Source organism: Bactrocera oleae, chromosome 3, assembly GCF_042242935.1.
Source record: "Bactrocera oleae isolate idBacOlea1 chromosome 3, idBacOlea1, whole genome shotgun sequence".
Classification (NCBI taxonomy): Eukaryota; Metazoa; Arthropoda; class Insecta; order Diptera; family Tephritidae; genus Bactrocera; species Bactrocera oleae.
In genome coordinates this window covers 40,921,208-40,948,231 of record NC_091537.1, presented here as the reverse complement: position 1 = coordinate 40,948,231, position 27,024 = coordinate 40,921,208, and the positions used below count along the sequence as shown (strand labels likewise).

At 34.6% G+C, this 27,024-nt stretch overlaps 1 protein-coding gene across 6 annotated transcripts in view; it reads right to left on the bottom strand.

Moving 5' to 3' along the window:
* The window catches only part of vari (MAGUK p55 subfamily member vari), a 241,940-nt gene that overhangs the window by 85,949 nt on the left and 128,967 nt on the right, over window positions 1-27,024 (bottom strand). For all 6 annotated transcript variants that reach the window (XM_070106559.1, XM_070106564.1, XM_070106562.1 and 3 more), the window contains one exon: window positions 1,096-1,230. In XM_070106559.1, the coding sequence (XP_069962660.1) occupies window positions 1,096-1,230 (135 nt within the window). The remainder of the gene's footprint in view (window positions 1-1,095; window positions 1,231-27,024) is intronic.

Sequence of the window (27,024 nt, the reverse complement as noted above, 5' to 3'; positions counted from 1 at the left end):
AACAAAAGTTATACAACTGCAAAAAGTACTCTTTAGTTGATACTGCAAAAGCGAGGCAAACGATGCAATTACCACAATATTACAGCTAAGTTAGATAAGTGTATTACAAATTGATAGATGGAGAAAAATCGATTTTGAAAGTTTTTGAGTTGTGACTTTTTTGTATTTAGTGTGCGATATAACCACCAAAATAACTAGCATGAAATTTATAGCAGCAAATTTAAACTGGCTTTTAAATAAAAATTTTAAACTTAGCACTGACAAAAAAATTTTTGAGCTTTGAACAAACAAAACTAAAGCAACATGAACATGATGAAATAAAAATTGTATGCGCGTAATAACTTTTAGACATTCTAGACAGTGATCGCAACCGTACGATAATTATCGTACATATGCGATAATTTCATTTGTACGATGTACGATATGATATCATTATCGTACGCAGATTGTACGATAATTTTCATTATGATGCATTAAAACTGTATCTTATTTCTACCCTCGCAGACAATTAGGCGATTTTTTTTTATAGGAAAAAAGAGGAGAAGGCGCGAGCTCTTGGCTCTTACTGCTAGCATATATTTTTTCCGTCTTTTTGCTCACAACGCCATCTACTGGTTCGTTCAACGAACAAATAATATCGATATTGCGGTTTGATTTCGATTATGTTCAGACTTCACAGACTTTGCATATTTTGTGTTCGAATGTTGGCTGTTATTCTTCTTATTGTATTGAGCTAACGTGCTTGCGTTGAAGATTTAAAATAGTAATTCGAAAAAAAACTGTAACTGGAATATATAAATATTATTTTATTTCAGAGCAATAGTTTTTAAGTAATTAACTAAAGAGCGTATGTAAGAATATTAATTTTACATTGAATAAGATTTATTTAATAATTATATTCATTCTTTTTAAAAGTACGATAATTTCGTTTCATGTACGATAATTCTACGCTACTGGTACGATAGTCGCCTCACTTCAAGATCTGAACACTGATTCTAGAATATCTTAAAACAAAAAACTATTTACCTTATAAGACGGAAATAATCGTATTTATTATTAATGTAGAAATTATGTTTATGTACTTTATTAACTTACCCTAATATGCGGTTGAATAAGTATTTTTGAAAGTTCTCGTGATTCCAGGCGACGAGATGGTGAACACTTTCGAATAATTTCGTCGCAAATTTGTTTATTATTTAAATTAGCCGGTAATATATTGTCAGAAGTTGCCTGAAAAATTCAAAGGTCTATCTCAACAAATTTATATACGTCAGTAATATACACATATCACAATATCATAAACCAATTATGTAAAAAAAAAAATTTGCGGAATTAGCGTTTCCTGAGATGCTGCAGAAAAAAAATTAAAACTAAATGTGAATAAAAAATTTACACATTTTTAACATGTGCCATGTGAAACTTTAAAATTATCTTTAACTAATTATTGATTTACTTTATTTTAATTAAAAAAACATAAATGTTCAGACTTTTACTTATATTGTGGAACTGCAAAAGGGTATCATAGTTTTATTTTCGTCTCACTATCGATAGTTTATTTTAACTATCGATGGTTTGTGCCTTAACTAAACTTATCAACAATTTTTACAATATTGCAAAATTTCACTTAACAAAGTTACATAATAATGTATGTATGTAATATAGTCTTGAAATACCAAATTTGAAGTCTAATTTTAAATAACATCTCAGTAAGTCACGGCTACGGAAACTCCAATACATTGATGGTAACTAGACATACACATCGTGCTACTCATAAGCCCAATGAGTAAGAAAGGGATTAATTAATCATACGTACACAAGAGTTTCGGTTACAATTGTCAACACATTGGGCCATAAGGAACTCATCGAAACCTTAACCTTTCTTTCATTTCATTCTAATAATATATAAATTATTAAATTTAACAATTTTTAACACATTAATGAGGTTTTGGATGCGTTAGAAGGAATGTTGCGGAAATAATTACAATTAGGTAAGAATTTCGAATGTTCTGAAATACTGGCTGCACATAACCACAGTTATTCATACATGAAGCTGAAATTAAGAATTTTTTAACAAAAATAAGTGATTTATTGAGGAATAAAGTACTCGTACGTAAGTAAGTAACGTATTTTAAGTAAACTTTTCTTGATCTCATATTACATTAGTAAATGTATGAAAATATTTACCTTTTTATAACAAGTCAGCTCTCAGAGCAGTTTATATAGTAACATGAGAAATCTTATATGTAATTTTATGAAACTTTTTTGTGTTTTCCGTTATTGTTCTAGTTTTGTTTTATAAATAAACCCAAAGATTATTTCAAAAAAATGAAGTGTACAAAGCCAAGGTCTCTTAATTTAAACCAGCGAAAAGTAAGTAGATTTCAAGGGGAAAACTATTAATAGTATTTTTTTATACTATCGAGTGGTCAGACTAAACTATTGATAGTTTTGCAATTCTCGTATGTTGACGCTTCGTGTTGGCGTTCTTCCATTTTATTATTTTTTAAGAAAATATTTATGTATTTTTCAACTAATAGAAAAAGTGTCATCCCGTTACAGGAATATAATATTAAATATGTTTTTATTACAAATTAAGAGTTTTCATATTTCAGCTTTACTAAAGAGGAGAAAATTAAATTGTTTCATACTTGCATCAGCTGACAACAAAACATTCCCAACTTTTGAAAAGTATGTGATGCTAGATTTGAGCATTATTTGACTGCAAAAAGAACAGTTTGTATAAATATATCATCCAAAGTAGGCAGAATCCTTAGAAATCAAAAAGAATGTGTTCAAGACATCCTTTAGGAAGAGACTTGGTCTAAAAATATATTTTTTCTGATAACATTTGAAAATACAAGAATAATGTTTGATTGAAAAAACATGTAGCCGTACAGTATCAAAGCAAGCAAGCAGCGGAGTCTCCAGTGAGAAAACTTTGCCTTGTATTGCTAAAAAATTTCTCTCTTCGAGAAAGCAATGACGTTTAGAAGCATACACAAAGCACAAATAAGATTAATACATTTGAATAAAAGTGTGACACATAATACTCGTAAGAGCGCTCGGTTTCAAAGAAATATATGCGATTCGTTTAGAAATTTTAATTTTGTGATTTATTTTTTGTATGTAATATGCAAATATGCATAGAATAATAAAAATACTTTGGATAGTGGCGAATAAGAATAAAAATAAGAAACTCAAAATTGTTTTGATATAAATATAAATGAATATATATGTATGCATCTGTAGAAATCACAAGCGTTAATGGAGGGATTATCATAACCCCACTATATCTACCTCCGCGTGTCAACATAAGTAAACAATCATTTTCAATGCCAAACATCCATGGTGGGGATCTGGTCTTACTAATCACTAACCCCAAAGGTTTCGAACTATGTAAATATATTATGGGAAAAAATGGATGTCCCTCTTACTGCCCCACAGATCTCAGTAAGATTTGATTGATTTTGCTGTTATTCACGCTAAACTGCTCGAAATAATTAATAATTACGATTAATTATTTTAATTTACCTGCTTTACTCACTGCTCAGAAGCAGCAATAAGATATCCGACACAAAACTTTTTCTAGCCCGACTTGAATCCAATAGAGATATGCTTTTTTTTTTAACACCCCTTTGGAGAATTTATTTTACAGCAATCTAGTAAATTAATACTAATAAACTATTTGATTCTGACTTAAATTTATACGGTTTTAAAATTACAAAATGCTTATCCTATGATATTCATTTCAGATGTGTAAATTTATACCTACAAGGTGCGTTCTAAAGTAAACAGGACTTTTAAAAACTAGAAACTTAATGGTTTTATCGGCAAAGTCAATTAATTTTATTCAAAATAGTCTCCTTCTGCTTTTATACAGCTTTTTACACGGTCCAAAAGCATGTCAAACGAGTGTTTTAGCTCGTTGCCCGGTATGACCACCAGTATGCCGGTGCAGGCCTTTTGAATGGCCTCCACGTCTGCATAACGCTTTCCTTTCATCGGCAAATGTGTTTTTACGAAAAGGTAGAAGTCGCACGGTGCCATATCAGGTGTATAAGGGGAGTGGTTGATTGTTAAAATGTGATTGTGATGTGTGAAAACCAACTTCCATCTTCGCGATATTCGGGCCGAACACGTCGAATACGGCGCACCAAACGCTTCAAAACTCCAAAGTAAAATACCGCATTAACGTTTTGGCCGGGTGGAACAAATTCTTTGTGGACAATACCCTTGGAATCATAAAAACAAATCAGCATTGTCTTCACTTTTGATTTCTCCAGGCGCGATTTTTTGGGTTTCGGCTCATTTCTCATTTATGTCTTCACGACCATTTTAAAAACATTGAAACCACTCGTGCACTCTGCTACGGGATAAGCAATCATCGCCATAAACTTGTTTCATCAATTAAAATGTTTCGGTAAAAGTTTTACCAATTTTAAAACAAAATTTAATGTTGGCTCTTTGTTCTAATTTTCGCACCGATGATAAAAACATACTGACACTTAAAACTCAATAACTTCACTTCCATTAGATGAAATGTCATGAAATTTTTACTGGAAGTCGATAAAGGATAGCAGATAGAAGATTCTAACGCACTAGTCGACATATAGAAGGTGCCAGTAGAGTTTACAATACTTTGTTACTATTTTAGTGAGACCGAACAATGATTATTTTATATTTAAAAGAGATATTTACTTACAAAATACATGAAGCCGTCTCAACTAACTATAGCAATAAAACTTCTCGAACACATAAAAACATACAACTAGATTCTGATGACGTCTCTGAACGTTAAGGACAAGAGGCGACTTCGAAGGATTTGGTACAACAGCAGGAATAATCCAAATGACAAAACAAACCTTAATAAAGCCACGAAGTAGCTTAAAACTAGGTTAGCTGAACATAAAGAATTATTGATTGAAAATATACAAAAAAAACGAGTTCCGGTTAAAGGGACTTACAATACTTGGTGCAGATGAAACCTAAGCAAAGCACACACTTTTGCCAACCCCCTTAAAGCTATATTTTAGCCATTTAACTTCAATAGTACCAGCCAAAGTTAAGAGGTCCAGTCTGAAATTTCGCGGATCAAAAATTCAAAGTCTCCAGGTTATGATAATATTGACCTTTGGCCAATCAAATCCTTTCTAAGAAATGTCTAATATTTTTGCTTGCAATGGAAATGTGCTAAAATTATAGTGATACCAAAGCCAAACAAGCCGGATAATTAATTATCTTCATATAGACCAACAAGCCTACTTACAATATTCTCGAAATAATATTTCGCTGAAGAATACTGCCAGAGCTTGAAAGACAATCAATTATTCCAGATCATCAATTTGGTTTCAGACATATGCTCAGTAAACCGCAACAATGTCATCGCATTGGGAAAACTATACTTAGTAGTTTGGAGGAGAAGAAGAATTGTTGCACAATTTCCCCAGACGTTCAGCACGCATAATGGCAGAATCTGGCACTCGGACTTACTGATAAAATCAAGAAATACAACCTATACTCCACTCTATCTCTTCCTCAAATCTTATCTGAGTCACACATCTACGTTGAAATGCAAGATGAAATCTCAGACATACACGAGACAAAGGCAGGAGTAGTGTTCTGGAACTTTTCTGTAAACGGTACAAACGCAACTCATATTACTTTCACACTGAGAAAGGAAGAGTGTCCAGTGTGAGTCTTAATAGTTTTTTAATTCCAAAATCCAATTGTGTAAAATATCTGGGATTACATTGGGATAAAATATTGTCTGGGCGTGAACATATTAGAGCCAACAGAACGCAGCTCAAAATTAAAACTACTTGTAGGTATTAGTTACTTGGCTGAAGTAAAAATTTAATCTGCAAAACAAAATTCTTATCTTCAAAACTATGTTGAAACCCGAATGGTTTTAGGGCACTCAAAACAGGGGTAGAGCACTTAGATCCAACATAGATGTGATTCAAAGGTACCAGTCAAAAACCCTTATTCTTATTGCTGTTGTTGTTGTTATAGCGGCAGAATTCTGCCGATTTGACGGATAAACACCGAGTCTGTTCCGGTCACTTAGACTCGACTGTCGTGGGAACATTGCTAACGCAACGTGGTATGTCAAAAATATCACTCTCCACAATGATCCTAGAACATCTATGGTGATAGATGAAATAAAAAGATATAACACAAGATACGTCAAGATACATCACAAGAATAAATTGGCATCCTAACACACACGTGATAAACTTATATAGGCAACTACAACCTCTATATCTGCCATTTAAATCGTAAGAATTATCTGAGCATTGATACAAGTAATTTTGATACGATTTACGTTATAAGCTTAATAATTAACAGTTACTAAACAACCTTATTTAAAGGCCAAATTGCACTTAATATACTTATTATTTTACGACAGATTATAAATTAATTATAAATTTGATAAATGGCGTGAAATTCCGGTATTCCAAAGATAACAGCTAAGTTGAATCACCCAACAAAATCATTATATCGGAGTGATTATTTACTAAATTTATAGACATTAATATAACTGATCAATCACATCCCCTAAATTCGTATTTATTTCTAAAGATCTCTGAAATTAATTTGATGATTTAGTCTTATTCCAAAACTTAATCAAAAGATCATTCTAACAAGAGGTAGCACCGATGGCATTGGCAGGATTATGAACATGCATACGTTTTGATATACTAATATTATGTATTTAAATTTTCTAAATAAGTGTTCGCTTACCTCGTACTTAACTGCAATAGATAAATTTCAGTACAGGTTACTATGGTGCGTCAAGCCAAAACAGCTCAGATGACAAAAAAAAACCTTCGCGAAACTAACGAAATAAGGCGTGCAGGACATCATATTATCGGCCATGCAAAATATTCAAATTTATATAGACATTTATTAAATTTAGTTTTGCAGCCACTAAAATGAACCATAACGTGTTGTTTTGTGCAAGTTCATCAGATTCAGACGAAGAAAATCATCAAATGGCTATAAGTCGCAGAATTCGCGATAAAAGCAATCACAATCCCGTCAATATTATGAACTTGGCGTTGATCGTCTTCAAGCCTAGTACGATCACATTTAAATTCACCAGCCCAAAATTCAACGGTGCGTTTTGAAGGTGAGAACTCCTTACAATTGTTCATAAAAACCTTTTAAAACAAAGAATCTATCATATTAAAAAATACACTGACACGTCAACTTCAAATGACTTGCAAACAAAGAATTAATTGACAGAATGAATTTGGAGCTAGTAGTGCTATTTCTTGGTGAGAGAATAAACTTTTCAACCAACCTGTATGTACATTAGAGCGGATTGATTTACATGGAGCAAATTTGCTTAAGAAAATATGGATCTAAAGCCGAATTGAATTCTATAGATAAGATAATTTTGTGAATTTAAAGCATAAATATTACATTGTGAAAAGTCGAAACACCAGTGTGTTTTCAACGATAATTTGAAGAAATAAAGTGTAGGCAATGATATTGAAAATCATTTGTAGACAAAGGAACACAAATTGGCAGCAAATACTTCTTTTTAAATTATTTGAATCTATCGATGAGAGAAGGCGTGTGGGCGTACCACACAATTGATGAGAATCTCAATTTCAGGTTATTTATTAATAAAAATCATTTAAAAAAACAGAAGTTCATTTCATTTTCATCATTTTTCAAACTTTTGTTGTGAAGGAAATGTTTTTGAAAAACAAAACCTAACATAGTTGGTGTTATACAGCGCATATCGTGCATAATGCGATTCGTAATGCACTTGATGTCGAAATAGCGAGCATTGCTGTTCAGATCTACGCAAATTTTTACATCCACGCCATTCGCACAGAAGCATGAAAGTCAATCTGCGAGATTTGTGAAGACGAATACGATCAACTGGTTGGTTACTGCAAAACTCGATTCATTGGCTTGAGAGAAGCTTTGAGTAAAATCATTCGAGTGTTCCAACCTTTGAAAACGTATTTCGACGGCCTTCCTTCACCCCTCAAAAAAGCCAGATGTATCTGACATTCTTTCAATAATCCACTTCATTTTTGTTAATGAACAGGTGAAAATATTTTTTTATTAACTGAAAATTTTCCCAAATCGAGAAATTATTTTATTATTATCTTATTAATTCTAGGCCATGATTTTCGAAGAAACAATAAAAAAGTTGAAGGCGATAATACTCCAGCAGTTGCAATTTACGAACATTTGCAACATTTAATGAACAATTTGCAAACATCCAACCAACAAAATTACTTTCTATTGCAAGTAAAAGCGGAAATGGTGAACCTAAAGAAAGGAAACTATGACTTGATGCAATTTGAAGTAGAGGCGAAACAATTCCGAAACAAACATTTCATTTTACACCTCAATTTTCGTTTTCTCATTTTTGATTGTCTTCAATATGTCAATTAGGTGATTGCTAAGAATATCTTGAACAGTTTGCTCATATAAAACTATTTGATTAGGTGCTGCTAACTGATAAACTCGACTGGGAAAAAATTGAGAAAACGTTTACTTTCCTCACTGAAAAAAATATTTAAAAAGCATCAGACACTACTTCACATAAGCTATTCGAACAATTTATTTATATTTCTCAGTATATAGGTGACAAACGAATTGATCAATAGGGCAAAAAGCAGACATCCGTTGACAAACCTTGGGTTCAATGTTTTACATTTCTGTTGAAGCAAAACATACCATTCTTTGAGTTTTCAGAGATCGTTGAATATGCTCTGACACTACCAGGAACATCGGCACCAGTCTAACGCATATTTTCCACCATTAACAGAATGTGAATATACGAAAAAAACTCGCCTACAAGTCAGCACCGTAAAATCGATTTTATTGGTGAATAATTTAAAATTTTCTTGTTTGGAATTTTTCACTCTTTTAAAATCGCAAACCGACCTTCTTCAAAAATCATTCAACAAGAGAAATACGTTAGCCCGAAGACGTCTCTAACATTTCAGGAAACACCGTCCACTTCATTAACTGATATATAAACGATTGAACCAGACAGTGATTAAATCTTTTAATCATTTTAAATATTACTTTGCTTTCTCTTTTATCAAATAAATTTTAACCCATTTTAGCATAAAGATACACCGTTATTGAAACCGTTAACCGATATATGCGGTATAGTCATCCGGAAGCTCGAAAACCTTCCTATTGAGTATTAGAGGACTAGGGGAATTATTGATCCGACTCAACCTATTTTTGACATACAGACACACTATGATCTATTATATTAGGTAAAGTAAAAAGTTCGTTCGATTTTTTATTGATTTTTCAAAAGATGATACTTTGTGTGCATTTGTCCGATTTAAGTCAAATATGTGCCGTTTTGTTCATAAACTTGTTGACAACGAGATGCCAACTTCATTATACCCCTCTCGTAGAAGGCTGCGTCCCTATTGGCAAAAAACTCGGAGAGCCAATTTTCACAGGCCTCTCTTGAGGCTAACTTCTCACCATTAAGCACGTTCACCATGGACAGGAAATGATGGTAATCACTTGGTGCCAGGTCCGAACTATAAGGCGGGTGCATTAAAACCTCCCATCCGATCTTCCGGAGCTTCTGGCGCGTCACCAAAGACGTGTGTGACCTGGCGTTGTCCTGATGGAACACAATTCGGCCTCTGTTGATCAAAGATGGCCTCTTCTGGATAGAGGGCCGAATTGAGCGTTTGGCTATAGGGGCGCAGCTCGTAGTAGATGATTCCTTGGCCAATCCCACCAAACACACAGCAAAACCTTCCTGGCCGTCAATCAGGTCTTGGCCACCATCTGGGCCGCTTCCCCGAGCTTTGACCACGACCGTTTGCGCTCGATGTTGTCATAAGTGACCCATTTTTCAGCGCCAGTCACAATCCGCTTCAAAAACGGGTAGATTTTATTGCGATTCAGCAGCGATTCGCAGATGGAAATTCGGTCCATCATGTTTTTTTGCGTTAGTTCGTGTGGCACCCAAACATCGAGCTTCTTTTTGAATCCAAGGTAATGCAAATGGTGCCAAACCGTTTTCTGGCTTATCTTTAGTTCCTCAGCAATTAAAAAAGTGCTCACGTGACGGTCTGTTTCCACTATTTCCATGATTTTATCGCAATTTTCGACGACAGGCCTCCCGACGAGTGGTGTATCTTTGACATCGAAATTACCGGAACGGAACCTAACAAACCACTTTTGTGCTACACGTTCGTTTACAGTATCGGGCCCATAAACTAAATTAATGTTTTCAGCCGCTTTGGCTGCTTTTTCGCTTTGATCGAAGAAAAATTGTAAAATATAGCGAATTTTCTCTTTGTTGGTGTCCATCTTTGACGAGCGCTCACAACGAACTGAGTAAATCAATCGAAAAACTGTCAAAGCCAAACTTTTAGCGCGAATAAACACGTTTTCAGCGCCGTATAGTATGACATGATGCGACACGTAACACTAGTGCTATGGATAATAACGCCATCTCTTAGATAAAATCCGAACGAACTTTTTACTTGACCTATAATTTTGCCGACGGGAAGTAAAATATAGTTATAATTATGACCTATGACCTATAATATAACTTATTAAAATACCAAATTTGATTGTAATTAATTCACGATTTCGTCGAATAATACATTTTGAATTTTTTTGCAACATTGTTTAGCTCCCAGCTTTGATCCTTGCAATTTGCAAGATTATGAAATATTCGAAAAATGTATTACTTATGCACCGGGTGTCAACTGGTGACAAGAGGCGACTTCGAAGGATTTGGTACAACAGCAGGAATAATCCAAATGACAAAACAAACCTTAATAAAGCCACGAAGTAGCTTAAAACTAGGTTAGCTGAACATAAAGAATTATTGATTGAAAATATACAAAAAAAACGAGTTCCGGTTAAAGGGACTTACAATACTTGGTGCAGATGAAACCTAAGCAAAGCACACACTTTTGCCAACCCCCTTAAAGCTATATTTTAGCCATTTAACTTCAATAGTACCAGCCAAAGTTAAGAGGTCCAGTCTGAAATTTCGCGGATCAAAAATTCAAAGTCTCCAGGTTATGATAATATTGACCTTTGGCCAATCAAATCCTTTCTAAGAAATGTCTAATATTTTTGCTTGCAATGGAAATGTGCTAAAATTATAGTGATACCAAAGCCAAACAAGCCGGATAATTAATTATCTTCATATAGACCAACAAGCCTACTTACAATATTCTCGAAATAATATTTCGCTGAAGAATACTGCCAGAGCTTGAAAGACAATCAATTATTCCAGATCATCAATTTGGTTTCAGACATATGCTCAGTAAACCGCAACAATGTCATCGCATTGGGAAAACTATACTTAGTAGTTTGGAGGAGAAGAAGAATTGTTGCACAATTTCCCCAGACGTTCAGCACGCATAATGGCAGAATCTGGCACTCGGACTTACTGATAAAATCAAGAAATACAACCTATACTCCACTCTATCTCTTCCTCAAATCTTATCTGAGTCACACATCTACGTTGAAATGCAAGATGAAATCTCAGACATACACGAGACAAAGGCAGGAGTAGTGTTCTGGAACTTTTCTGTAAACGGTACAAACGCAACTCATATTACTTTCACACTGAGAAAGGAAGAGTGTCCAGTGTGAGTCTTAATAGTTTTTTAATTCCAAAATCCAATTGTGTAAAATATCTGGGATTACATTGGGATAAAATATTGTCTTGGCGTGAACATATTAGAGCCAACAGAACGCAGCTCAAAATTAAAACTACTTGTAGGTATTAGTTACTTGGCTGAAGTAAAAATTTAATCTGCAAAACAAAATTCTTATCTTCAAAACTATGTTGAAACCCGAATGGTTTTAGGGCACTCAAAACAGGGGTAGAGCACTTAGATCCAACATAGATGTGATTCAAAGGTACCAGTCAAAAACCCTTATTCTTATTGCTGTTGTTGTTGTTATAGCGGCAGAATTCTGCCGATTTGACGGATAAACACCGAGTCTGTTCCGGTCACTTAGACTCGACTGTCGTGGGAACATTGCTAACGCAACGTGGTATGTCAAAAATATCACTCTCCACAATGATCCTAGAACATCTATGGTGATAGATGAAATAAAAAGATATAACACAAGATACGTCAAGATACATCACAAGAATAAATTGGCATCCTAACACACACGTGATAAACTTATATAGGCAACTACAACCTCTATATCTGCCATTTAAATCGTAAGAATTATCTGAGCATTGATACAAGTAATTTTGATACGATTTACGTTATAAGCTTAATAATTAACAGTTACTAAACAACCTTATTTAAAGGCCAAATTGCACTTAATATACTTATTATTTTACGACAGATTATAAATTAATTATAAATTTGATAAATGGCGTGAAATTCCGGTATTCCAAAGATAACAGCTAAGTTGAATCACCCAACAAAATCATTATATCGGAGTGATTATTTACTAAATTTATAGACATTAATATAACTGATCAATCACATCCCCTAAATTCGTATTTATTTCTAAAGATCTCTGAAATTAATTTGATGATTTAGTCTTATTCCAAAACTTAATCAAAAGATCATTCTAACAAGAGGTAGCACCGATGGCATTGGCAGGATTATGAACATGCATACGTTTTGATATACTAATATTATGTATTTAAATTTTCTAAATAAGTGTTCGCTTACCTCGTACTTAACTGCAATAGATAAATTTCAGTACAGGTTACTATGGTGCGTCAAGCCAAAACAGCTCAGATGACAAAAAAAAACCTTCGCGAAACTAACGAAATAAGGCGTGCAGGACATCATATTATCGGCCATGCAAAATATTCAAATTTATATAGACATTTATTAAATTTAGTTTTGCAGCCACTAAAATGAACCATAACGTGTTGTTTTGTGCAAGTTCATCAGATTCAGACGAAGAAAATCATCAAATGGCTATAAGTCGCAGAATTCGCGATAAAAGCAATCACAATCCCGTCAATATTATGAACTTGGCGTTGATCGTCTTCAAGCCTAGTACGATCACATTTAAATTCACCAGCCCAAAATTCAACGGTGCGTTTTGAAGGTGAGAACTCCTTACAATTGTTCATAAAAACCTTTTAAAACAAAGAATCTATCATATTAAAAAATACACTGACACGTCAACTTCAAATGACTTGCAAACAAAGAATTAATTGACAGAATGAATTTGGAGCTAGTAGTGCTATTTCTTGGTGAGAGAATAAACTTTTCAACCAACCTGTATGTACATTAGAGCGGATTGATTTACATGGAGCAAATTTGCTTAAGAAAATATGGATCTAAAGCCGAATTGAATTCTATAGATAAGATAATTTTGTGAATTTAAAGCATAAATATTACATTGTGAAAAGTCGAAACACCAGTGTGTTTTCAACGATAATTTGAAGAAATAAAGTGTAGGCAATGATATTGAAAATCATTTGTAGACAAAGGAACACAAATTGGCAGCAAATACTTCTTTTTAAATTATTTAAATCTATCGATGAGAGAAGGCGTGTGGGCGTACCACACAATTGATGAGAATCTCAATTTCAGGTTAGTTATTAATAAAAATCATTTAAAAAAACAGAAGTTCATTTCATTTTCATCATTTTTCAAACTTTTGTTGTGAAGGAAATGTTTTTGAAAAACAAAACCTAACATAGTTGGTGTTATACAGCGCATATCGTGCATAATGCGATTCGTAATGCACTTGATGTCGAAATAGCGAGCATTGCTGTTCAGATCTACGCAAATTTTTACATCCACGCCATTCGCACAGAAGCATGAAAGTCAATCTGCGAGATTTGTGAAGACGAATACGATCAACTGGTTGGTTACTGCAAAACTCGATTCATTGGCTTGAGAGAAGCTTTGAGTAAAATCATTCGAGTGTTCCAACCTTTGAAAACGTATTTCGACGGCCTTCCTTCACCCCTCAAAAAAGCCAGATGTATCTGACATTCTTTCAATAATCCACTTCATTTTTGTTAATGAACAGGTGAAAATATTTTTTTATTAACTGAAAATTTTCCCAAATCGAGAAATTATTTTATTATTATCTTATTAATTCTAGGCCATGATTTTCGAAGAAACAATAAAAAAGTTGAAGGCGATAATACTCCAGCAGTTGCAATTTACGAACATTTGCAACATTTAATGAACAATTTGCAAACATCCAACCAACAAAATTACTTTCTATTGCAAGTAAAAGCGGAAATGGTGAACCTAAAGAAAGGAAACTATGACTTGATGCAATTTGAAGTAGAGGCGAAACAATTCCGAAACAAACATTTCATTTTACACCTCAATTTTCGTTTTCTCATTTTTGATTGTCTTCAATATGTCAATTAGGTGATTGCTAAGAATATCTTGAACAGTTTGCTCATATAAAACTATTTGATTAGGTGCTGCTAACTGATAAACTCGACTGGGAAAAAATTGAGAAAACGTTTACTTTCCTCACTGAAAAAAATATTTAAAAAGCATCAGACACTACTTCACATAAGCTATTCGAACAATTTATTTATATTTCTCAGTATATAGGTGACAAACGAATTGATCAATAGGGCAAAAAGCAGACATCCGTTGACAAACCTTGGGTTCAATGTTTTACATTTCTGTTGAAGCAAAACATACCATTCTTTGAGTTTTCAGAGATCGTTGAATATGCTCTGACACTACCAGGAACATCGGCACCAGTCTAACGCATATTTTCCACCATTAACAGAATGTGAATATACGAAAAAAACTCGCCTACAAGTCAGCACCGTAAAATCGATTTTATTGGTGAATAATTTAAAATTTTCTTGTTTGGAATTTTTCACTCTTTTAAAATCGCAAACCGACCTTCTTCAAAAATCATTCAACAAGAGAAATACGTTAGCCCGAAGACGTCTCTAACATTTCAGGAAACACCGTCCACTTCATTAACTGATATATAAACGATTGAACCAGACAGTGATTAAATCTTTTAATCATTTTAAATATTACTTTGCTTTCTCTTTTATCAAATAAATTTTAACCCATTTTAGCATAAAGATACACCGTTATTGAAACCGTTAACCGATATATGCGGTATAGTCATCCGGAAGCTCGAAAACCTTCCTATTGAGTATTAGAGGACTAGGGGAATTATTGATCCGACTCAACCTATTTTTGACATACAGACACACTATGATCTATTATATTAGGTAAAGTAAAAAGTTCGTTCGATTTTTTATTGATTTTTCAAAAGATGATACTTTGTGTGCATTTGTCCGATTTAAGTCAAATATGTGCCGTTTTGTTCATAAACTTGTTGACAACGAGATGCCAACTTCATTATACCCCTCTCGTAGAAGGCTGCGTCCCTATTGGCAAAAAACTCGGAGAGCCAATTTTCACAGGCCTCTCTTGAGGCTAACTTCTCACCATTAAGCACGTTCACCATGGACAGGAAATGATGGTAATCACTTGGTGCCAGGTCCGAACTATAAGGCGGGTGCATTAAAACCTCCCATCCGATCTTCCGGAGCTTCTGGCGCGTCACCAAAGACGTGTGTGACCTGGCGTTGTCCTGATGGAACACAATTCGGCCTCTGTTGATCAAAGATGGCCTCTTCTGGATAGAGGGCCGAATTGAGCGTTTGGCTATAGGGGCGCAGCTCGTAGTAGATGATTCCTTGGCCAATCCCACCAAACACACAGCAAAACCTTCCTGGCCGTCAATCAGGTCTTGGCCACCATCTGGGCCGCTTCCCCGAGCTTTGACCACGACCGTTTGCGCTCGATGTTGTCATAAGTGACCCATTTTTCAGCGCCAGTCACAATCCGCTTCAAAAACGGGTAGATTTTATTGCGATTCAGCAGCGATTCGCAGATGGAAATTCGGTCCATCATGTTTTTTTGCGTTAGTTCGTGTGGCACCCAAACATCGAGCTGCTTTTTGAATCCAAGGTAATGCAAATGGTGCCAAACCGTTTTCTGGCTTATCTTTAGTTCCTCAGCAATTAAAAAAGTGCTCACGTGACGGTCTGTTTCCACTATTTCCATGATTTTATCGCAATTTTCGACGACAGGCCTCCCGACGAGTGGTGTATCTTTGACATCGAAATTACCGGAACGGAACCTAACAAACCACTTTTGTGCTACACGTTCGTTTACAGTATCGGGCCCATAAACTAAATTAATGTTTTCAGCCGCTTTGGCTGCTTTTTCGCTTTGATCGAAGAAAAATTGTAAAATATAGCGAATTTTCTCTTTGTTGGTGTCCATCTTTGACGAGCGCTCACAACGAACTGAGTAAATCAATCGAAAAACTGTCAAAGCCAAACTTTTAGCGCGAATAAACACGTTTTCAGCGCCGTATAGTATGACATGATGCGACACGTAACACTAGTGCTATGGATAATAACGCCATCTCTTAGATAAAATCCGAACGAACTTTTTACTTGACCTATAATTTTGCCGACGGGAAGTAAAATATAGTTATAATTATGACCTATGACCTATAATATAACTTATTAAAATACCAAATTTGATTGTAATTAATTCACGATTTCGTCGAATAATACATTTTGAATTTTTTTGCAACATTGTTTAGCTCCCAGCTTTGATCCTTGCAATTTGCAAGATTATGAAATATTCGAAAAATGTATTACTTATGCACCGGGTGTCAACTGGTGACAAGAGGCGACTTCGAAGGATTTGGTACAACAGCAGGAATAATCCAAATGACAAAACAAACCTTAATAAAGCCACGAAGTAGCTTAAAACTAGGTTAGCTGAACATAAAGAATTATTGATTGAAAATATACAAAAAAAACGAGTTCCGGTTAAAGGGACTTACAATACTTGGTGCAGATGAAACCTAAGCAAAGCACACACTTTTGCCAACCCCCTTAAAGCTATATTTTAGCCATTTAACTTCAATAGTACCAGCCAAAGTTAAGAGGTCCAGTCTGAAATTTCGCGGATCAAAAATTCAAAGTCTCCAGGTTATGATAATATTGACCTTTGGCCAATCAAATCCTTTCTAAGAAATGTCTAATATTTTTGCTTGCAATGGAAATGTGCTAAAATTATAGTGATACCAAAGCCAAACAAGCCGGATAATTAATTATCTTCATATAGACCAACAAGCCTACTTACAATATTCTCGAAATAATATTTCGCTGAAGAATACTGCCAGAGCTTGAAAGACAATCAATTATTCCAGATCATCAATTTGGTTTCAGACATATGCTCAGTAAACCGCAACAATGTCATCGCATTGGGAAAACTATACTTAATAGTTTGGAGGAGAAGAAGAATTGTTGCACAATTTCCCCAGACGTTCAGCACGCATAATGGCAGAATCTGGCACTCGGACTTACTGATAAAATCAAGAAATACAACCTATACTCCACTCTATCTCTTCCTCAAATCTTATCTGAGTCACACATCTACGTTGAAATGCAAGATGAAATCTCAGACATACACGAGACAAAGGCAGGAGTAGTGTTCTGGAACTTTTCTGTAAACGGTACAAACGCAACTCATATTACTTTCACACTGAGAAAGGAAGAGTGTCCAGTGTGAGTCTTAATAGTTTTTTAATTCCAAAATCCAATTGTGTAAAATATCTGGGATTACATTGGGATAAAATATTGTCTTGGCGTGAACATATTAGAGCCAACAGAACGCAGCTCAAAATTAAAACTACTTGTAGGTATTAGTTACTTGGCTGAAGTAAAAATTTAATCTGCAAAACAAAATTCTTATCTTCAAAACTATGTTGAAACCCGAATGGTTTTAGGGCACTCAAAACAGGGGTAGAGCACTTAGATCCAACATAGATGTGATTCAAAGGTACCAGTCAAAAACCCTTATTCTTATTGCTGTTGTTGTTGTTATAGCGGCAGAATTCTGCCGATTTGACGGATAAACACCGAGTCTGTTCCGGTCACTTAGACTCGACTGTCGTGGGAACATTGCTAACGCAACGTGGTATGTCAAAAATATCACTCTCCACAATGATCCTAGAACATCTATGGTGATAGATGAAATAAAAAGATATAACACAAGATACGTCAAGATACATCACAAGAATAAATTGGCATCCTAACACACACGTGATAAACTTATATAGGCAACTACAACCTCTATATCTGCCATTTAAATCGTAAGAATTATCTGAGCATTGATACAAGTAATTTTGATACGATTTACGTTATAAGCTTAATAATTAACAGTTACTAAACAACCTTATTTAAAGGCCAAATTGCACTTAATATACTTATTATTTTACGACAGATTATAAATTAATTATAAATTTGATAAATGGCGTGAAATTCCGGTATTCCAAAGATAACAGCTAAGTTGAATCACCCAACAAAATCATTATATCGGAGTGATTATTTACTAAATTTATAGACATTAATATAACTGATCAATCACATCCCCTAAATTCGTATTTATTTCTAAAGATCTCTGAAATTAATTTGATGATTTAGTCTTATTCCAAAACTTAATCAAAAGATCATTCTAACAAGAGGTAGCACCGATGGCATTGGCAGGATTATGAACATGCATACGTTTTGATATACTAATATTATGTATTTAAATTTTCTAAATAAGTGTTCGCTTACCTCGTACTTAACTGCAATAGATAAATTTCAGTACAGGTTACTATGGTGCGTCAAGCCAAAACAGCTCAGATGACAAAAAAAAACCTTCGCGAAACTAACGAAATAAGGCGTGCAGGACATCATATTATCGGCCATGCAAAATATTCAAATTTATATAGACATTTATTAAATTTAGTTTTGCAGCCACTAAAATGAACCATAACGTGTTGTTTTGTGCAAGTTCATCAGATTCAGACGAAGAAAATCATCAAATGGCTATAAGTCGCAGAATTCGCGATAAAAGCAATCACAATCCCGTCAATATTATGAACTTGGCGTTGATCGTCTTCAAGCCTAGTACGATCACATTTAAATTCACCAGCCCAAAATTCAACGGTGCGTTTTGAAGGTGAGAACTCCTTACAATTGTTCATAAAAACCTTTTAAAACAAAGAATCTATCATATTAAAAAATACACTGACACGTCAACTTCAAATGACTTGCAAACAAAGAATTAATTGACAGAATGAATTTGGAGCTAGTAGTGCTATTTCTTGGTGAGAGAATAAACTTTTCAACCAACCTGTATGTACATTAGAGCGGATTGATTTACATGGAGCAAATTTGCTTAAGAAAATATGGATCTAAAGCCGAATTGAATTCTATAGATAAGATAATTTTGTGAATTTAAAGCATAAATATTACATTGTGAAAAGTCGAAACACCAGTGTGTTTTCAACGATAATTTGAAGAAATAAAGTGTAGGCAATGATATTGAAAATCATTTGTAGACAAAGGAACACAAATTGGCAGCAAATACTTCTTTTTAAATTATTTGAATCTATCGATGAGAGAAGGCGTGTGGGCGTACCACACAATTGATGAGAATCTCAATTTCAGGTTAGTTATTAATAAAAATCATTTAAAAAAACAGAAGTTCATTTCATTTTCATCATTTTTCAAACTTTTGTTGTGAAGGAAATGTTTTTGAAAAACAAAACCTAACATAGTTGGTGTTATACAGCGCATATCGTGCATAATGCGATTCGTAATGCACTTGATGTCGAAATAGCGAGCATTGCTGTTCAGATCTACGCAAATTTTTACATCCACGCCATTCGCACAGAAGCATGAAAGTCAATCTGCGAGATTTGTGAAGACGAATACGATCAACTGGTTGGTTACTGCAAAACTCGATTCATTGGCTTGAGAGAAGCTTTGAGTAAAATCATTCGAGTGTTCCAACCTTTGAAAACGTATTTCGACGGCCTTCCTTCACCCCTCAAAAAAGCCAGATGTATCTGACATTCTTTCAATAATCCACTTCATTTTTGTTAATGAACAGGTGAAAATATTTTTTTATTAACTGAAAATTTTCCCAAATCGAGAAATTATTTTATTATTATCTTATTAATTCTAGGCCATGATTTTCGAAGAAACAATAAAAAAGTTGAAGGCGATAATACTCCAGCAGTTGCAATTTACGAACATTTGCAACATTTAATGAACAATTTGCAAACATCCAACCAACAAAATTACTTTCTATTGCAAGTAAAAGCGGAAATGGTGAACCTAAAGAAAGGAAACTATGACTTGATGCAATTTGAAGTAGAGGCGAAACAATTCCGAAACAAACATTTCATTTTACACCTCAATTTTCGTTTTCTCATTTTTGATTGTCTTCAATATGTCAATTAGGTGATTGCTAAGAATATCTTGAACAGTTTGCTCATATAAAACTATTTGATTAGGTGCTGCTAACTGATAAACTCGACTGGGAAAAAATTGAGAAAACGTTTACTTTCCTCACTGAAAAAAATATTTAAAAAGCATCAGACACTACTTCACATAAGCTATTCGAACAATTTATTTATATTTCTCAGTATATAGGTGACAAACGAATTGATCAATAGGGCAAAAAGCAGACATCCGTTGACAAACCTTGGGTTCAATGTTTTACATTTCTGTTGAAGCAAAACATACCATTCTTTGAGTTTTCAGAGATCGTTGAATATGCTCTGACACTACCAGGAACATCGGCACCAGTCTAACGCATATTTTCCACCATTAACAGAATGTGAATATACGAAAAAAACTCGCCTACAAGTCAGCACCGTAAAATCGATTTTATTGGTGAATAATTTAAAATTTTCTTGTTTGGAATTTTTCACTCTTTTAAAATCGCAAACCGACCTTCTTCAAAAATCATTCAACAAGAGAAATACGTTAGCCCGAAGACGTCTCTAACATTTCAGGAAACACCGTCCACTTCATTAACTGATATATAAACGATTGAACCAGACAGTGATTAAATCTTTTAATCATTTTAAATATTACTTTGCTTTCTCTTTTATCAAATAAATTTTAACCCATTTTAGCATAAAGATACACCGTTATTGAAACCGTTAACCGATATATGCGGTATAGTCATCCGGAAGCTCGAAAACCTTCCTATTGAGTATTAGAGGACTAGGGGAATTATTGATCCGACTCAACCTATTTTTGACATACAGACACACTATGATCTATTATATTAGGTAAAGTAAAAAGTTCGTTCGATTTTTTATTGATTTTTCAAAAGATGATACTTTGTGTGCATTTGTCCGATTTAAGTCAAATATGTGCCGTTTTGTTCATAAACTTGTTGACAACGAGATGCCAACTTCATTATACCCCTCTCGTAGAAGGCTGCGTCCCTATTGGCAAAAAACTCGGAGAGCCAATTTTCACAGGCCTCTCTTGAGGCTAACTTCTCACCATTAAGCACGTTCACCATGGACAGGAAATGATGGTAATCACTTGGTGCCAGGTCCGAACTATAAGGCGGGTGCATTAAAACCTCCCATCCGATCTTCCGGAGCTTCTGGCGCGTCACCAAAGACGTGTGTGACCTGGCGTTGTCCTGATGGAACACAATTCGGCCTCTGTTGATCAAAGATGGCCTCTTCTGGATAGAGGGCCGAATTGAGCGTTTGGCTATAGGGGCGCAGCTCGTAGTAGATGATTCCTTGGCCAATCCCACCAAACACACAGCAAAACCTTCCTGGCCGTCAATCAGGTCTTGGCCACCATCTGGGCCGCTTCCCCGAGCTTTGACCACGACCGTTTGCGCTCGATGTTGTCATAAGTGACCCATTTTTCAGCGCCAGTCACAATCCGCTTCAAAAACGGGTAGATTTTATTGCGATTCAGCAGCGATTCGCAGATGGAAATTCGGTCCATCATGTTTTTTTGCGTTAGTTCGTGTGGCACCCAAACATCGAGCTTCTTTTTGAATCCAAGGTAATGCAAATGGTGCCAAACCGTTTTCTGGCTTATCTTTAGTTCCTCAGCAATTAAAAAAGTGCTCACGTGACGGTCTGTTTCCACTATTTCCATGATTTTATCGCAATTTTCGACGACAGGCCTCCCGACGAGTGGTGTATCTTTGACATCGAAATTACCGGAACGGAACCTAACAAACCACTTTTGTGCTACACGTTCGTTTACAGTATCGGGCCCATAAACTAAATTAATGTTTTCAGCCGCTTTGGCTGCTTTTTCGCTTTGATCGAAGAAAAATTTTAAAATATAGCGAATTTTCTCTTTGTTGGTGTCCATCTTTGACGAGCGCTCACAACGAACTGAGTAAATCAATCGAAAAACTGTCAAAGCCAAACTTTTAGCGCGAATAAACACGTTTTCAGCGCCGTATAGTATGACATGATGCGACACGTAACACTAGTGCTATGGATAATAACGCCATCTCTTAGATAAAATCCGAACGAACTTTTTACTTGACCTATAATTTTGCCGACGGGAAGTAAAATATAGTTATAATTATGACCTATGACCTATAATATAACTTATTAAAATACCAAATTTGATTGTAATTAATTCACGATTTCGTCGAATAATACATTTTGAATTTTTTTGCAACATTGTTTAGCTCCCAGCTTTGATCCTTGCAATTTGCAAGATTATGAAATATTCGAAAAATGTATTACTTATGCACCGGGTGTCAACTGGTGACAAGAGGCGACTTCGAAGGATTTGGTACAACAGCAGGAATAATCCAAATGACAAAACAAACCTTAATAAAGCCACGAAGTAGCTTAAAACTAGGTTAGCTGAACATAAAGAATTATTGATTGAAAATATACAAAAAAAACGAGTTCCGGTTAAAGGGACTTACAATACTTGGTGCAGATGAAACCTAAGCAAAGCACACACTTTTGCCAACCCCCTTAAAGCTATATTTTAGCCATTTAACTTCAATAGTACCAGCCAAAGTTAAGAGGTCCAGTCTGAAATTTCGCGGATCAAAAATTCAAAGTCTCCAGGTTATGATAATATTGACCTTTGGCCAATCAAATCCTTTCTAAGAAATGTCTAATATTTTTGCTTGCAATGGAAATGTGCTAAAATTATAGTGATACCAAAGCCAAACAAGCCGGATAATTAATTATCTTCATATAGACCAACAAGCCTACTTACAATATTCTCGAAATAATATTTCGCTGAAGAATACTGCCAGAGCTTGAAAGACAATCAATTATTCCAGATCATCAATTTGGTTTCAGACATATGCTCAGTAAACCGCAACAATGTCATCGCATTGGGAAAACTATACTTAGTAGTTTGGAGGAGAAGAAGAATTGTTGCACAATTTCCCCAGACGTTCAGCACGCATAATGGCAGAATCTGGCACTCGGACTTACTGATAAAATCAAGAAATACAACCTATACTCCACTCTATCTCTTCCTCAAATCTTATCTGAGTCACACATCTACGTTGAAATGCAAGATGAAATCTCAGACATACACGAGACAAAGGCAGGAGTAGTGTTCTGGAACTTTTCTGTAAACGGTACAAACGCAACTCATATTACTTTCACACTGAGAAAGGAAGAGTGTCCAGTGTGAGTCTTAATAGTTTTTTAATTCCAAAATCCAATTGTGTAAAATATCTGGGATTACATTGGGATAAAATATTGTCTTGGCGTGAACATATTAGAGCCAACAGAACGCAGCTCAAAATTAAAACTACTTGTAGGTATTAGTTACTTGGCTGAAGTAAAAATTTAATCTGCAAAACAAAATTCTTATCTTCAAAACTATGTTGAAACCCGAATGGTTTTAGGGCACTCAAAACAGGGGTAGAGCACTTAGATCCAACATAGATGTGATTCAAAGGTACCAGTCAAAAACCCTTATTCTTATTGCTGTTGTTGTTGTTATAGCGGCAGAATTCTGCCGATTTGACGGATAAACACCGAGTCTGTTCCGGTCACTTAGACTCGACTGTCGTGGGAACATTGCTAACGCAACGTGGTATGTCAAAAATATCACTCTCCACAATGATCCTAGAACATCTATGGTGATAGATGAAATAAAAAGATATAACACAAGATACGTCAAGATACATCACAAGAATAAATTGGCATCCTAACACACACGTGATAAACTTATATAGGCAACTACAACCTCTATATCTGCCATTTAAATCGTAAGAATTATCTGAGCATTGATACAAGTAATTTTGATACGATTTACGTTATAAGCTTAATAATTAACAGTTACTAAACAACCTTATTTAAAGGCCAAATTGCACTTAATATACTTATTATTTTACGACAGATTATAAATTAATTATAAATTTGATAAATGGCGTGAAATTCCGGTATTCCAAAGATAACAGCTAAGTTGAATCACCCAACAAAATCATTATATCGGAGTGATTATTTACTAAATTTATAGACATTAATATAACTGATCAATCACATCCCCTAAATTCGTATTTATTTCTAAAGATCTCTGAAATTAATTTGATGATTTAGTCTTATTCCAAAACTTAATCAAAAGATCATTCTAACAAGAGGTAGCACCGATGGCATTGGCAGGATTATGAACATGCATACGTTTTGATATACTAATATTATGTATTTAAATTTTCTAAATAAGTGTTCGCTTACCTCGTACTTAACTGCAATAGATAAATTTCAGTACAGGTTACTATGGTGCGTCAAGCCAAAACAGCTCAGATGACAAAAAAAAACCTTCGCGAAACTAACGAAATAAGGCGTGCAGGACATCATATTATCGGCCATGCAAAATATTCAAATTTATATAGACATTTATTAAATTTAGTTTTGCAGCCACTAAAATGAACCATAACGTGTTGTTTTGTGCAAGTTCATCAGATTCAGACGAAGAAAATCATCAAATGGCTATAAGTCGCAGAATTCGCGATAAAAGCAATCACAATCCCGTCAATATTATGAACTTGGCGTTGATCGTCTTCAAGCCTAGTACGATCACATTTAAATTCACCAGCCCAAAATTCAACGGTGCGTTTTGAAGGTGAGAACTCCTTACAATTGTTCATAAAAACCTTTTAAAACAAAGAATCTATCATATTAAAAAATACACTGACACGTCAACTTCAAATGACTTGCAAACAAAGAATTAATTGACAGAATGAATTTGGAGCTAGTAGTGCTATTTCTTGGTGAGAGAATAAACTTTTCAACCAACCTGTATGTACATTAGAGCGGATTGATTTACATGGAGCAAATTTGCTTAAGAAAATATGGATCTAAAGCCGAATTGAATTCTATAGATAAGATAATTTTGTGAATTTAAAGCATAAATATTACATTGTGAAAAGTCGAAACACCAGTGTGTTTTCAACGATAATTTGAAGAAATAAAGTGTAGGCAATGATATTGAAAATCATTTGTAGACAAAGGAACACAAATTGGCAGCAAATACTTCTTTTTAAATTATTTGAATCTATCGATGAGAGAAGGCGTGTGGGCGTACCACACAATTGATGAGAATCTCAATTTCAGGTTAGTTATTAATAAAAATCATTTAAAAAAACAGAAGTTCATTTCATTTTCATCATTTTTCAAACTTTTGTTGTGAAGGAAATGTTTTTGAAAAACAAAACCTAACATAGTTGGTGTTATACAGCGCATATCGTGCATAATGCGATTCGTAATGCACTTGATGTCGAAATAGCGAGCATTGCTGTTCAGATCTACGCAAATTTTTACATCCACGCCATTCGCACAGAAGCATGAAAGTCAATCTGCGAGATTTGTGAAGACGAATACGATCAACTGGTTGGTTACTGCAAAACTCGATTCATTGGCTTGAGAGAAGCTTTGAGTAAAATCATTCGAGTGTTCCAACCTTTGAAAACGTATTTCGACGGCCTTCCTTCACCCCTCAAAAAAGCCAGATGTATCTGACATTCTTTCAATAATCCACTTCATTTTTGTTAATGAACAGGTGAAAATATTTTTTTATTAACTGAAAATTTTCCCAAATCGAGAAATTATTTTATTATTATCTTATTAATTCTAGGCCATGATTTTCGAAGAAACAATAAAAAAGTTGAAGGCGATAATACTCCAGCAGTTGCAATTTACGAACATTTGCAACATTTAATGAACAATTTGCAAACATCCAACCAACAAAATTACTTTCTATTGCAAGTAAAAGCGGAAATGGTGAACCTAAAGAAAGGAAACTATGACTTGAAGCAATTTGAAGTAGAGGCGAAACAATTTCGAAACAAACATTTCATTTTACACCTCAATTTTCGTTTTCTCATTTTTGATTGTCTTCAATATGTCAATTAGGTGATTGCTAAGAATATCTTGAACAGTTTGCTCATATAAAACTATTTGATTAGGTGCTGCTAACTGATAAACTCGACTGGGAAAAAATTGAGAAAACGTTTACTTTCCTCACTGAAAAAAATATTTAAAAAGCATCAGACACTACTTCACATAAGCTATTCGAACAATTTATTTATATTTCTCAGTATATAGGTGACAAACGAATTGATCAATAGGGCAAAAAGCAGACATCCGTTGACAAACCTTGGGTTCAATGTTTTACATTTCTGTTGAAGCAAAACATACCATTCTTTGAGTTTTCAGAGATCGTTGAATATGCTCTGACACTACCAGGAACATCGGCACCAGTCTAACGCATATTTTCTACCATTAACAGAATGTGAATATACGAAAAAAACTCGCCTACAAGTCAGCACCGTAAAATCGATTTTATTGGTGAATAATTTAAAATTTTCTTGTTTGGAATTTTTCACTCTTTTAAAATCGCAAACCGACCTTCTTCAAAAATCATTCAACAAGAGAAATACGTTAGCCCGAAGGCGTCTCTAACATTTCAGGAAACACCGTCCACTTCATTAACTGATATATAAACGATTGAACCAGACAGTGATTAAATCTTTTAATCATTTTAAATATTACTTTGCTTTCTCTTTTATCAAATAAATTTTAACCCATTTTAGCATAAAGATACACCGTTATTGAAACCGTTAACCGATATATGCGGTATAGTCATCCGGAAGCTCGAAAACCTTCCTATTGAGTATTAGAGGACTAGGGGAATTATTGATCCGACTCAACCTATTT